The 13,218-nt window shown below is 45.1% G+C and overlaps 1 protein-coding gene across 1 annotated transcript in view; it reads left to right on the forward strand.

The window, feature by feature from the left end:
• Positions 1 to 13,218, forward strand: part of SPATA16 (spermatogenesis associated 16) — a 479,311-nt gene that overhangs the window by 290,428 nt on the left and 175,665 nt on the right. The window contains exons 8-9 of the mRNA XM_086942587.1: positions 7,878 to 7,990; positions 10,068 to 10,232. Of these exons, the coding sequence (XP_086798713.1) occupies positions 7,878 to 7,990; positions 10,068 to 10,232 (278 nt within the window). The remainder of the gene's footprint in view (positions 1 to 7,877; positions 7,991 to 10,067; positions 10,233 to 13,218) is intronic.

The raw sequence follows: 13,218 nt of genomic DNA on the forward strand, positions 1-13,218 counted from the left end.
CGTCAGCAGATCCGGCAGAGATTAAAAATTATAGGCCAATCTCCCTGCTCCCATGCTGTTTGAAAGTCATGGAGAGCATGATCAATCAGCAACTGACAGACTATCTGGAACATAATCAACTGCTGGACCCAGCTCAATCGGGTTTTCGAGCAGGTCACAGCACGGAGGTGGCCCTGATGGACGTTACTGACAGCATTAGGATGTCTTTAGACAGAAGGACTCCCACTATGCTAGTGCTCCTTAATCTGTCAGCAGCCTTCGACACCATCTCGCATAACATCCTGCTTTGCAGATTGGAGGAGATTGGTGTTGAAGGTCCAGCACTGGCTTGGCTGCAAAGCTTCCTGTCAAACAGATCACAATGTGTCAAGTTAGACTCATTTGTGTCAGTAACCACCCAAATTGACAAGGGGGTACACAAGGGCTCCATCCTAAGCCCTACCATGTTCAACATATATGTGGCCCCTTTGTCCGCCATCATAAGAGCTTGCGGCTTTGAGACAATTTCGTATGTGGATGACAAGCAGGTGATAATCCCATTCAAATTGAATCCAGCTGTCACAAGGGCCAAGTTTAAGACCTGTATGTTGAACATAGCTGTACAAAAGGGGGTGGTGATGGACGGAGCATCTGAATCAATCAAACACTCACACCCAGTCAAAAGATCTGGGTTTAATCCATCACCGTTCTTTAGCCCACTCCGCCACCCCAGTTCAGACATGGCTATATGCAAATCAGTATGACCCAGTCTGACCCTGTGCCTCATGGGAATTGCGGGCGATACGTTTGCGCTCAAGGTATTCCTCCTTCGCGGTCAGTCGGTTCAAGTCCTAATGGACAACACTACCGCGATGTGGTATGTCAACAAGCAGGGAGGAGTGGGATCTTGTTGCCTTTGCAGAGAGGCTCTGCGTCTCTGGTCCTGGGTTCAGGACCATCAGATTTGTCTGATGGCAAGTCATCTGGCCGGAGTTCTGAACGTACGCGTAGACAATAGTGGAGAATTGTGGCTCAATGATTAGAGGACATTATTGGGATTAGGAATGCACTCCTTTCTTAGTTTAATTTAATCCGATGTTCGTCCATATTTGTTCAGTGTTGCGTGCTCCTTGGAAAAGTGCCTTGCCCCTTTGGCACTTGGAAAGTTAAATCGCACCATTATCAATGATTAGACCGGCAGACCCTGATGCAGAGGTCTAGCCCGGGACCAGGGTTCAATTCCCCGCTCGGCGGGTCTTGGGCTCAAAATTCCACGGACCTGATAATTCTCGCCTCGGTGCCTATTCCAATCATTTGGGGATCACTACGGACTAATAAGACTCTGGTGAAAACACGTTTTTTTCACGTTCGAATTATATATTACAGTTTGGTCTAAACCCAGATGCAAGTTGTCTTGACATAGCCAGTACCGGCAAAACAAGTGACTTACTCTAGTTTTATACTATGCTCATCCTGAAAGAAGCATATATTTTTATATCGACTACATATCTTTTTAACATAATGTCATTCTCATTTTATATATATATATCTTTTTAAATAACAGTATTTAACTAATGTATTATATGTCAAAATTTGCAATGGTTTTAATTAACTGAGCAATAAAGATACTTACTTACTTAATTACTATTCCAATCATGGAGTCCCACTCTGCAACTCTGGGCAATAGCTTGCTTAATCTCCACAACGGCCCCCACAACGCTAAGGATGCCTAGCCTCCACCTTGGGGGTGCCCAGGAGTGGACGCCTCACAGGGAAAGCCAGGATGGTTTCCACAGCGGTATTCGTACAAGCGCCTTGAGACCCTTGCGGGTGAGTAGTGCGCTATACAAGTATCAATTTACATTTTACAATCTAATTCGTCAGTTCTCAGCCGACCACGAATGGAGGCTTCATCCAGAGGTAGTTTGTCACGTCTTTCGGACGTGGGGAACTCCTCAGTTGGACCTTCTGCAGTCTCCAGTATCCGATGCAGGGAGCTTTGGGGGACGCGTTTCAGTTGAGTTGGGGTGCACAACTCCTTTATGCGTTTCCTCCCATACCCTTGATTCCTCGTGTTCTGAGGAAGATTCGCCAAGACCGGGTCCAAGTCATATTGATCGCCCCGGATTGGCCAAGAAGGGTGTGGTACATGGATCTTCTCCACCTCTCCTCGTGCCCTCCGCTCCGTCTCCTTCTCAGGGCAGACCTCATCTCGCAGTCGCAGGGGCAGGTTCTACACCCCCACCTCCAGACCTTACACCTTCATGCCTGGAGATTGAACGGGGCAACCTGAATTCTTTTTCTCTCCCACATGACGTGGTGGATGTCATTTTATCAGCCAGGTGTCCTTCCACCAAATCTATCTATTCTTATAGGTGGTCCAAGTTTGTTTCATGGTGTGGAGAGAAATCCATTGACCCCCTGAAGGCTCGCTTGTCCGACATTTTGCAGTTTGCCCTCTCTTTGGCTCAGCATGGATCTGCTGTGGCGACTGTGAAAGGTTATCTTTCAGCCTTGTCGGCATTCCTTTGTCTGCCGGACCAGCCTTCCTTATTTAAGTCTCCTATTGTTTTACGGTTTTTAAAGGGCCTTACAAATACATTTCCTCCAACCCCTTTTATTGTGCCTCAATGGGACTTGAATGTTGTCCTTACTTTCTTAATGGGTTCACCTTTCAAGCCCTTGCACAAGTGTCCCATAAGGTTGTTATCTTTTAAAACGGTCTTTCTGATTGCGATTACCTCGGCAAGGAGGGTAAGTGAGCTTCAAGCTCTAAGCCTAAAACCCCCATTCTTGACCATTCATGCTGGTAGAATGGTACTCAGGACCAGGGCTGCTTTTCTGCCAAATGTGGTAACTCCCTTCCATCTGGGGCAGTCCATTACCCTCCCTTCCTTCTATCTTCTCCCTCACCCTTCCAAGGAGGAGGAGAGACTTCACCGTTTTGACCCTAAGAGGGCAGTGAGCTTCTACCTGGACAAAACCAGGGAGTTCAGAATTGATGATCAGCTCTTCGTGGGTTTCGTTGGTGCCAGAAGAGGAAAAGAGGTGCACAAGCGCACGCTGTCGAGATGGATTGTCTTGTGTATCAAGATATGCTATTCTCTGGCCGGTAGGGAACCTCCAGATGGTTTGAGAGCTCATTCTACTAGAGCAAAGTCATCTACATCTGCTTTTTCTAGGGGTGTTCCTGTGGAGGACAATTCAAAGGCGGCAACTTTGGCCTCCCTCCACACTTTCACAAAGCATTATTGTTCGGATGCAGAGGTGAGGAGGGACGGACACTTTGCTCATTCCGTCTTTCAGGACTTCTTGGTATAGAAGGGTGGACACCCTCCTACGGGAGTGGGACTGCTGTGGGAATCTATTCACAAGGGGCCCGATTCACAGAACTAACTTAAGACAGAATCCTAAACTTACTACTTTTGGTATTCACAGAAGTTATGATTTTGTCTTTAGTTAGTTCTGTGAATCGGACCCACGGTGAGGAATCCACTGGCAGATGTATCCATCAGAAGAACAAGTTACTTACCTTCGGTAATGCTTTTTCTGGTAGATACAGTATCTGCCTGCGGATTACTCACTGGCCCACCCGCCTCCCCGTTGTCCACCCTTGTATACCTTCAATAGTGACAATGTTTTAATACATATATATATATTACTGTCAAAGAAAGTGTATTGTTATAATTGCTTTCCAACATTGTTTGCACACTATGTGTGTTATCTTGGTTATTTTGTACTGTGTACATTGTGTATATATCTACGGTTGTCGGTCCATCCGTGTGCCTTGAGGGCACGGAAAAAAGGGCTGAACTGATGTCATCACACCGACGGAGTCCTATTATGGAATCAGTGACGTCAGCGGAGCCGCCCGCGATGGAGTGCTTCTGTGACGTCGTCCACTTCGGCGTGAAGAGCTACAAAAGAATTTCCGAATGTTGCTGACGCAGGGGATATTCACAAGGTGAGGAATCCACAGGCAGATACTGTATCCACCAGAAAAAGCGTTACCGAAGGTAAGTATCTTGTTCATTGGTCAGGTGAGGAGGTTTCTAGGCAGGGCTCTTCCTCTTGTGTGTCTGATTACTTGTGCAGGGACACTGAATGACAGCTAGATACAAGATCTCACACTTCATCATACTTATTTTGTGGATGCTCCAGATTGGGGACAGTCCCAGAGCTACTAGCCCAGAGAAGCATTACTTTACACAAATGCAATAAGTCGGACCTGTTTGCCTTCATTTCATCCTAATCACCAGAGAGAAAGTAGAGGAGCATCTCTAGCTCAACAATTTAAAATACAACATTCCTAATTTTTATTTTTTTTCTATCTGATTATATGGGAAAAAGAAGCCATATGTTTTGTTTGCGTTTACCCCGTGGGTGATGGTTTGGTGTGTGGGTGCTAGGGATCTTATGGTGTTCAGTGGTATGGTAACACATGCAAATAATGTTGCTTCCTTCTACAGTTTTATGTGTTTTCTCAGAAAGCCTCCGCAATATTCCTAAAAACCCTGCATAAAAACTGACATTTATTTAAAACTTCTGATTGCCTTTTTCATTCAAATTCATCTCTCATTCCTTTCCATCCTGTGCATTCCCCCACTCTCTGATCACTATTCTGTTGCATGCACGTTTGCCTCAACCCCTATTTTTGTACCTCTGCAAACTGCCCACACCTCATTTCAAAGATCACAATCTTTATTTAAATCATGTAGCTCCAATTAACTATACCTAATGCCCTCTAGCACAGCTATTATTTCTGCAATCCAAAACATAAATTCACATACGCACCTCCCACCACAGATCACACCTAAGTCTTCTTAATGTAATCCACCACATAGACATTGGAGTAAATGTATGGCATTGTTTCCCTTATAACTCAATATTAATCCCAATAACCAAAAAAACTACTAACACTGGGTTCTGATGCAGCGTGATGCCCGACGTAAAGTCCTATACAACTGCAATTTTCAATATATCACACTATATAACCCACATTAAAAATAATATCATAAGCCTCAGCATGCAGGTGATTGTAGTGTAAAAGGTCTGCATACCAAATCCCTTTTACTGCTTGGCACTCTACACTCACTGAAAACAAAACTGATATGGGTCACACCATTCAACCAGTCCTGTTCAGTCCGCTCCAATAAACCACACACTACCATCTGATTAGGCATGAAATAACTGAAGAGATCTGACACATGCTGCCGGCCAGTGGAAGACTTTCATTAAATTTACCACTGCAGGTCCCAACTAGTTGCATACTATGACCTCTTCTTGATTTCTCACGATGACCCTTAGATGTGGTGTGGTGTGGCTCACTGGTTAGAGGCGGCAGACCCCTAAGCAGAGAACGGCCCGGGACCAGGGTTCAATTCCTGATGTGGCAGGGTTGTGGACCAGGGTAAAAAAAACAGACTCGATAATTCTCGCCTTGGTGCCTACTCTAACCAGCGAACACACTCGGCAACTCTGGGCATTAAGCTTGCCTCATCTGTACAACGGCCCTCCACAGACGCCGGGGATGCCTGGTTTCACCTTGGAGATACCTAGAAAGGGACCATCTCACAGGGAAACCAGGACGGGTTCCCCAGCGGTCTTCAGCGCCAGGATACTCCATGGAGTCACAGTGCGCTTTACAAGTACACCCACACACACATGTGGGGTGAAATTAACAAAGCTCATCCCAGCCAATCTTTCTATTATTTCTCCCTTTAACCTATGCCTGCTCTGGGCTATACACTCCAATCAGAATATCTCAGAATGGACAACCCAGCCCAGTAACCAATGTAGTGGCCAATGATCATAAGAAGTACCATAAAGCGACCTGCAAAGCAGCTTAAAGCTGCTAGAATACTGAAACCATAAACTGCGCTACTGCCTTTCACACTTCCTCATCTATCACACCGCTAAGAGATGCGTAGCATAGCACAGTTACTACACCTTGGTGGTCCTCAACCACAGCTCAGAAACACTTCCCTCACAGAATCAAAACAAAGAAAATACACTGCCAACAACACACCCTACACAGTACAGCCTGCTACCCGTGTACTATATAAATGTTGCAATAGAATACACTACAAGGGTGTCTGAATGATGCTCAGCATAGTTTTTTGGAGGCAGGGGCACCTTCCTGCACATAAAAAATACTTGCAGGCTTTTTCCACTTTGTATGTTTGCTGCAGAATGCAGCACATGATAAAATGGAAATATCGAAGAGAAATTTAAGTTATTTCTCCTTTGTTACACCAGCCTTAGGCAGGAGGATCATTTTGGCGCAAACTCATGTCTACAACTCATTGTAAATATGGGTTGGCATCATAATTCATGACTGGCTGCACATGCACCACCTGTGGAATGCCTCCGCGCTGCGAAATAACACAAGATAGTGGAATGTCCTTCATTATGTTACTATTTTATTGAAAGCAACGACAATTGACATTTCATGCAAGAAAGTCCAAGTTTACCCATGTCTGATTAAATCACTTCAAATACCCATTATTTAATGTGGGATGAGCCAGATTTGCAGATCCACTCACTAAATATAGGGAAATGTGCAATAAAGCACTTAGTAAAAATAATCTGTTCATTATCTATATGATTATACACAGGGCCAATGGAATTGTGCGATTGCGCAGCTGTAGTGTTTTATTTTTCATTATCATAGATTTGACTCTTTTTTGACACATAATTCAACATCTGTTCCATAATCTGCAGATTTTAACAAAAACAAAATTTGTTTCTAGCTCAAACGGTTCACATGTTACTAAAACCCAAGGACACCTGTTGTCACACAGTGGAAGGCTCTTGACTGGACATCTTTCTGGTGCTTGTTGCTATATTCTGGCGTTAACCCCATGCATGCTCATGACGGAGTCGCTCCGTCATGAGCCGTGGTTGCGCTGTGCTCATGACGGAGCGGTTCCGTCATGGCCCTGCCGCCGCGCCTGCGCGGCGCGTTCTATTAAGCGGGCGGGGCCATGACGGAACCGCTCCATCATGAGCACAGCGCAACCGCGGCTCGTGACGGAGCGGCTCTGTCACGAGCATGCGAGCGCTGCTCGCCCCCCCCCCCCCCCCCCCCCCCAGCGCTGCGGCGGAATTGCCGCTGTAGTGAAGGGGTTAAACTGGTACCAATGAGGTGCAACTTAAACCCAGAGAGTATTTACAAGATGTGAAAGTAACATCATTTTGAATTAATACTGACACAAAATGTGCTACATTATGCCGCATAATTTGTCTTTTCTTGACACATATAATTTAGCCAACCCTGCCACATAATTTAGCCCTCTCTTGCCACATAATTCCAGTGGCCCTGTTTTACAGCACAAAGGACACTGTTGTTTTTGATCAGGGTGGGCCCATGTTTCTTTAAAGTTCACTAAGCATAAGAACACGTGACCAGGATAACTATTTCCGTTTTTAATGTACAGTACAGCATGCCCTGCCTTTCTTTTTAATGTTTGCAAAGACAAAGGGCTCTAGCCAGCCTTCTGTGGACTCTTAGGGGATGCAGTTTGCATTCTGCTCACATCCTTGACATTTAAAGGCCCGCTCCTTCTAGGTCACTCTGCGGGTGCCGATGCTCTTTTAATGCACCCGGCTAATGCAGATGAGGCTTTCCCTACAGGAAACAGGCCCGCAGCCATGTCTAGCATCTAGACCGGAAACCACCACGGAGCTTTAAATGGAGGCGCTCCCAACCGACCTAAGGTGCTTACCTCGGTTCACCTCAGGTGCACGACGGAATTTTGAAAAACAAGCTGAGATTTCAACAATTAATTGTAGTCTCGGTGGGTTTAAAAAACGATTTGAATAATGAGCCGTGCTGCTTATCTCTTTACCGTATATGAATTTAGTAATTAACACTGCCAAACTTTTATGTCTTTCAGAGCACAAAAACCCCTTCTGCCCATTCTCCAAAGAGGAGGCCGAGAAGCATCTGGAGAGCTTTGGGAAGAGAATCCTACCCATTCTGGATTTTATTAGATGCACCAAGTTAGCTGTGGGTACATTTTTTTTATTATATATTTGTTCACACGGATCTGAAATGAGAGGTACAGTATGGCAATGAAAACCAATGATTTTCTACATGTTTGTGTGTTCAAGAATCCACATCTTGTTTTAAATAGTTGCTTTTCTATAGCATGAGGGTGGTGCAGGACCACAGTTGCAAACCATCTTTGTTTTATATTTTACTTCTTTGTTTATCTTTTCGTCTAAGCTGCCATCATTTAAAAGTTATATTTGGTCCCTTTAAGACTTCACTTTTGTGGGATTCGAGAGATGAGGGCCTGAATTCACGTCCCCACGCCCCCCACATGGTTTTGTGCCTATCACTAAAAATTGAATTAGGTTTCACACTGGTAAAATACATCAGCGAAGCAAAAAAAAAAGTTTGGGGCCAGATGTAGGAAGCCTAATACCGGTCGGTAACGGCCGAAATTACCGAATTTCGGGCCAGATGTAGGAGCCCTAATACCGGTCGGAAACGGCAGATTTCGGCCGTTTCTGACCGGTATTAGGCTTTTCAGATGTAGGGGGCCTACTGAATCGGTAATTTTACCGATTCGGTAAATATACAGTTTCGGTAAAATACCGAATCGGTATATTTACCGAATCAGTAAATACATATGTAGCTGACACTCCTAAGAGTGCCACAGGCCCTTAAGAGTCGGTATTTTACCACACAATCCTATTGTGTGGTAAAATACCGAATTCAGGTGTGCATGCACATCTGTGCAGGCACACCGGTGCCGTGTGAGACACAGACATGCCCTTAGGGCATGTATGTGTGCCACATCTCACACAAGCCTGTACTTGGGGTGTTAGAGGGTGTCAAAGTGACACCCCCTGCACCCTTGCAGGATTCAGTATTTACCTATTCCGTAAATACCGAATCGGTATTTCCCATTGATTCCTATGGGCTTCAAGGCCCATAGGAATCAATGGGCAATACCAATTCGGTATTTACCGAATCGGTAAATACCGAATCTTATAGATTCGGTATTCCTAAATTCGGAATTACCTAAATCTGCACCCTTCCCATTTACAGACTCTTAAATACCAATTCGGTAAAATTCGGTGTTTAAGAGTCTGTAAATGGGAATTACCTACATCTAGCCCTAGGCTAGATGTAGGTAATTCTATTTTACCACTTCTTAAATACCGAATTTTTCTGATTCCGTATTTAAGAAGTGGTAAAATAGAGGGGGGGGGGATGTAGGTATAACAGAATTGGTAAATACCAAATCGTTAAGATATGGTATTTACCTAAGGGCATGTCTGTCTGTCACATGGCATAGGTGTGCATGCACACATGTGCATGCACACCTGGATTCGGTATTTTACCACCCAATTGGATTGGGTGGTAAAATACCGAATGTGAAAGGCCTTTGGGACTCAGAAGAGTCCCACCTACATCTAGAAGTTACCGAATCGGTAAAAATACCGATTCGGTATTTTACCGATTCGGTAAATTTACTGATTTGGTAAATTTACCGAAACAGTAAAATTGTCCCCCTACATCCCAATAACCCATTTACCGGTCTGTAACGGCCGAAATTGGCCGTTACCGGCCAGTAAATGGCCACCTACATCTGGCCCTAAATTATTACTTAATGTATGACAATCACAGGTATCAGTTTACCAGCAGAGTTAGCCTGCACTGGAAGAAACATTTATTCTGTACACCATGGTTTACTGAGGACTTTACATGTTACCTACTATTGCTATTCTCTGGACTCCAGTGTGACTGGGTTTCGATACCCACATTATATTGTTATTCAGTTTCCCACTGCGTTGTTGAGCAAATTTCTGGCTATAGCTGCATTGCTGGGATCATGTGCTTTAAAATAATTTTAGCCACCAAAAAACATTAATCACATTTTCCTATACCCATTACCATATCAATGTATTGCAAACTGTAAGATTCTCAAAGTATGACTTCAAAGTCTACATTCAGTCCCAGATCTACTCTGCGAACCTGAATGCAGCAACATACCATGAAATGGGAGCCCAGTGAAGGGGAAGTTGTGTTTTGTGATTCTTTCCTAACGTGGTTTCTTTTGCTGAGTGGTTAGGGCAGTCTCCGCGCATGCTCAGGTGTGATCGAGAAGTTGCAGTACGCCAGCTTCCTGAACCGACTACAGCGCATCAAAGAAGAGAGTCAGGCGATCAACCAGGCAATGGCCGAACTGGCGACCATCCCATACCTGCAAGAGATTAATCAACAGGAGGCTGAGTTGGTACGACTTGTTTTTACTTAGTTGGTTGGATACTGGGGAAAAAAAACTAAACATCATGTTGGTCATGCCCTACTTGAGTTGTAATATGTATAATGCATATCTGCCAAGGCTTCGGATTGCTGTTTGTGACATTTTCATAATTTGAGTGTAATTGTGAGTGGCATTTCAACAACTATAAGTGACACTTTTTCGCAAGCAAGATCAAGCAATGGAGATGAGGGAAACATATAAGTATCAGAAACTACACCCATTTGAGCAACTATAAAAGATCTCAAAACTGCTGCAAAGCACAAGAAATTGAAGGGCACTAACCTAATGTCTTTGTAATCTGATCATACCGTTAAGATGGGTGGGACAGCCCGGTGCTGGAGAGATCTTTGTTTTGTCTGGCGTGTGGCCCGCGGCACTATAACCAGGCAAATTGCATGCAGCACTAGTCCACTCGCTGGGCACCCGACCCCCTCGACTCAGTTACACTACACTAAAGTGCGCCAACGTGTCGCTCAGTGGCGTAATGAAAATGGAGGGGGCCCCCTGCAAGGCACGTGGAGGGGCCCCCTCCAGACTCTGTAAAGAGCTCTCTGGCCGAAGTGCTATGCTGAGGGGGCCCCCTGGAGCTTGGGGACCCCCGCACCGCCGGGGCCTGTGTTACGCCCCTGTTGTCACTGCTGAAATTGAGCAGAGACAGACTGCGTAACCACACCGCTCTCAGGGTACATGGGCAGGCGGGCAGCTCAGAAGGAAGGAAATTTCAGGGATCAGGTACTCCGGTGGTGGGATACCGGCCACGGGCATGTGGTTCTACCAATGCTATATTCATTGCCAGGCAGCAGGCCAATGTGTGCCACCAGCAGCACTGGTCCATGGCATCATAAGGATCCTTATAAAGGGATGCTTTATTTAATATTTGCTTTTTTTATGCTACTTTAGGAAAAGGACCTTATGGACCAGCACATATACTCATGTAGCAAGTTGTAGAAAAATCTTACCAGTATGTAAAATGAAAAACTACGCTTCAGTATGCCAGGCAGGCCGCTTCCTAGCCACTCCACGGTTAATCAAACTTTACAAATAGACTACCCTTTCACTCTCCTTTTCGGCTTCCTACTTTTTTAGAAATATCAAGAATACCTACATTAATTGGACATAAGAGAGGGCCTTCTTCACAATAGATTTCTCTAACCTGGCTGCTGGACACTGACAGAATATTGGAAACAAAAATATTGTGTGAACAGAACATCGTGTCAAGAATATCGAGGACAAAAATATCAAGAAGATGAGTGAAGGGCATAAATCAAGGGTGCATGCAGGTAGGTGGCGTCTACCCACTATTTTCACAGGATAGACGCTGCCCACCCTGCCAAGAAGCTGAGCCCCAATGAGATATGCTGAACATGTCCAGGTGTTATTTTTAGACACCCGGACACATTCAGCAGTGCCTCCACGTTATTGTGCAGGCAGGGAAGGGCTTGCTTATTTTCACCTCCAGCTGGGCCAAACTTAAAGGCCAAAGTTAAGGGGCTATCAGGCCTCCTTTTGTTTCAATATTATCCTGGTTGGGTGCGGTCTGGAGACTTACACCTAGATGCAAGAGGGGAAACAATGGCACATGGGGGCATATTTACAATAAACTGGCGGAGCGCAGTGTTAATCCAAAATTGGTAACACCGAGCTGACAGTTTTAAAATGCAGGGATGCTCCGTATTCACAAGAATGTGGTGCATCCCTGCGTTACCCCTAGCCCTAGAAAAGCTGCCTAGCACCAGCTCAGGCACCCTAGTGATGCTTTTGCTAGGGTTCCTGGTTGCAGGGGCAATTGTTTCGGAGCAGGAATGGATACTTTTGTGCACATAAACAATCTCAACACGTGATTTGCTCATCCATGTCTGTTGCAGAATTCAGCACACATGGAAAGAGCAATATATGAGGAGAAATAAAACATTTCTCCTCTTATCACCTGTTTAAGACCAGGGGCCTCATTTATAAAAAGTGACGCATCGCTGCGTGAAAACAGCGATGCGTCACTTTTCACTGCGCACTCCTTGCGACACCAATGATGCGTCATATTTAATGTATGGCGCATCATGTCGCAAGGACTTACAGATGCGTCAGTATTTCTGACGCATCTCTAAGCGCAAAAGTGACGCATTGCTGGAGTGTGTCACAAAAGTGACGCAACTCCAGCAATGCGTCCTTTCACATGGGGAAAGCCCCATGTGAAAGGGCTTGCGTCAGTCTTATGCCTGCTGTGAGGCAGGCGCAAGATTTTGACGCAACCGCATCCTAAAAGTGACGCAGTGAAATCTCATAGATTTCACTGCGTCACTATTACGAGGCTTTTTGCGGGGGAACGCCCCCTCTGCATACATTATACCTGACGCAGGTATAATGTGGCGCAGGGGTTTAAAAAGTGACGCATCTACCTAGATGCGTCACTTTAAATATGGCGCAACAAGGCGCATGTTTTACGCTGCCGATGCGTCACAAAAAGTGACGCATCCGCAGCGCAAAACTGATGCAAGGCCTCATAAATGAGGCCCCAGGTATTTCCTGGTCTCATTTTTGACATTGCATTGCTCATACCTAGTCCTAGTCAATATGGGGCAGCATAACAAAGCAATGGGTGTTGCAGTGGAACGCCCACTGCAACACCTATTGCTCACCCCTTTCATGCTAAGTGCTGCGTGAATATGGGCATTATTTACGAGGTGGCATTAAGCCACAAAAAGTGGCTTAACACCGCCTTGTAAATAAGGCGGAGGAGTCAATGCCACCAGAACAACAAAATAAGTTATGTTCTGGTGTCATTAACTCCTTGTACATATGCCCCAACAGTATGTTATCACTTCACAGATACTTAAGAGAGGCATGCTTTTGACTTTGTTCAGTTCCTGTTTAGGAGATATGTGTGCACTGTAAGAAAGTCAGATGTGTTGATGTGTCCCAGTGTTTACACAAATAACAATTTAAATACCACTATTTTATT

The sequence above is a fragment of the Lissotriton vulgaris genome, chromosome 11 (assembly GCF_964263255.1).
Source record: "Lissotriton vulgaris chromosome 11, aLisVul1.2, whole genome shotgun sequence".
Classification (NCBI taxonomy): Eukaryota; Metazoa; Chordata; class Amphibia; order Caudata; family Salamandridae; genus Lissotriton; species Lissotriton vulgaris.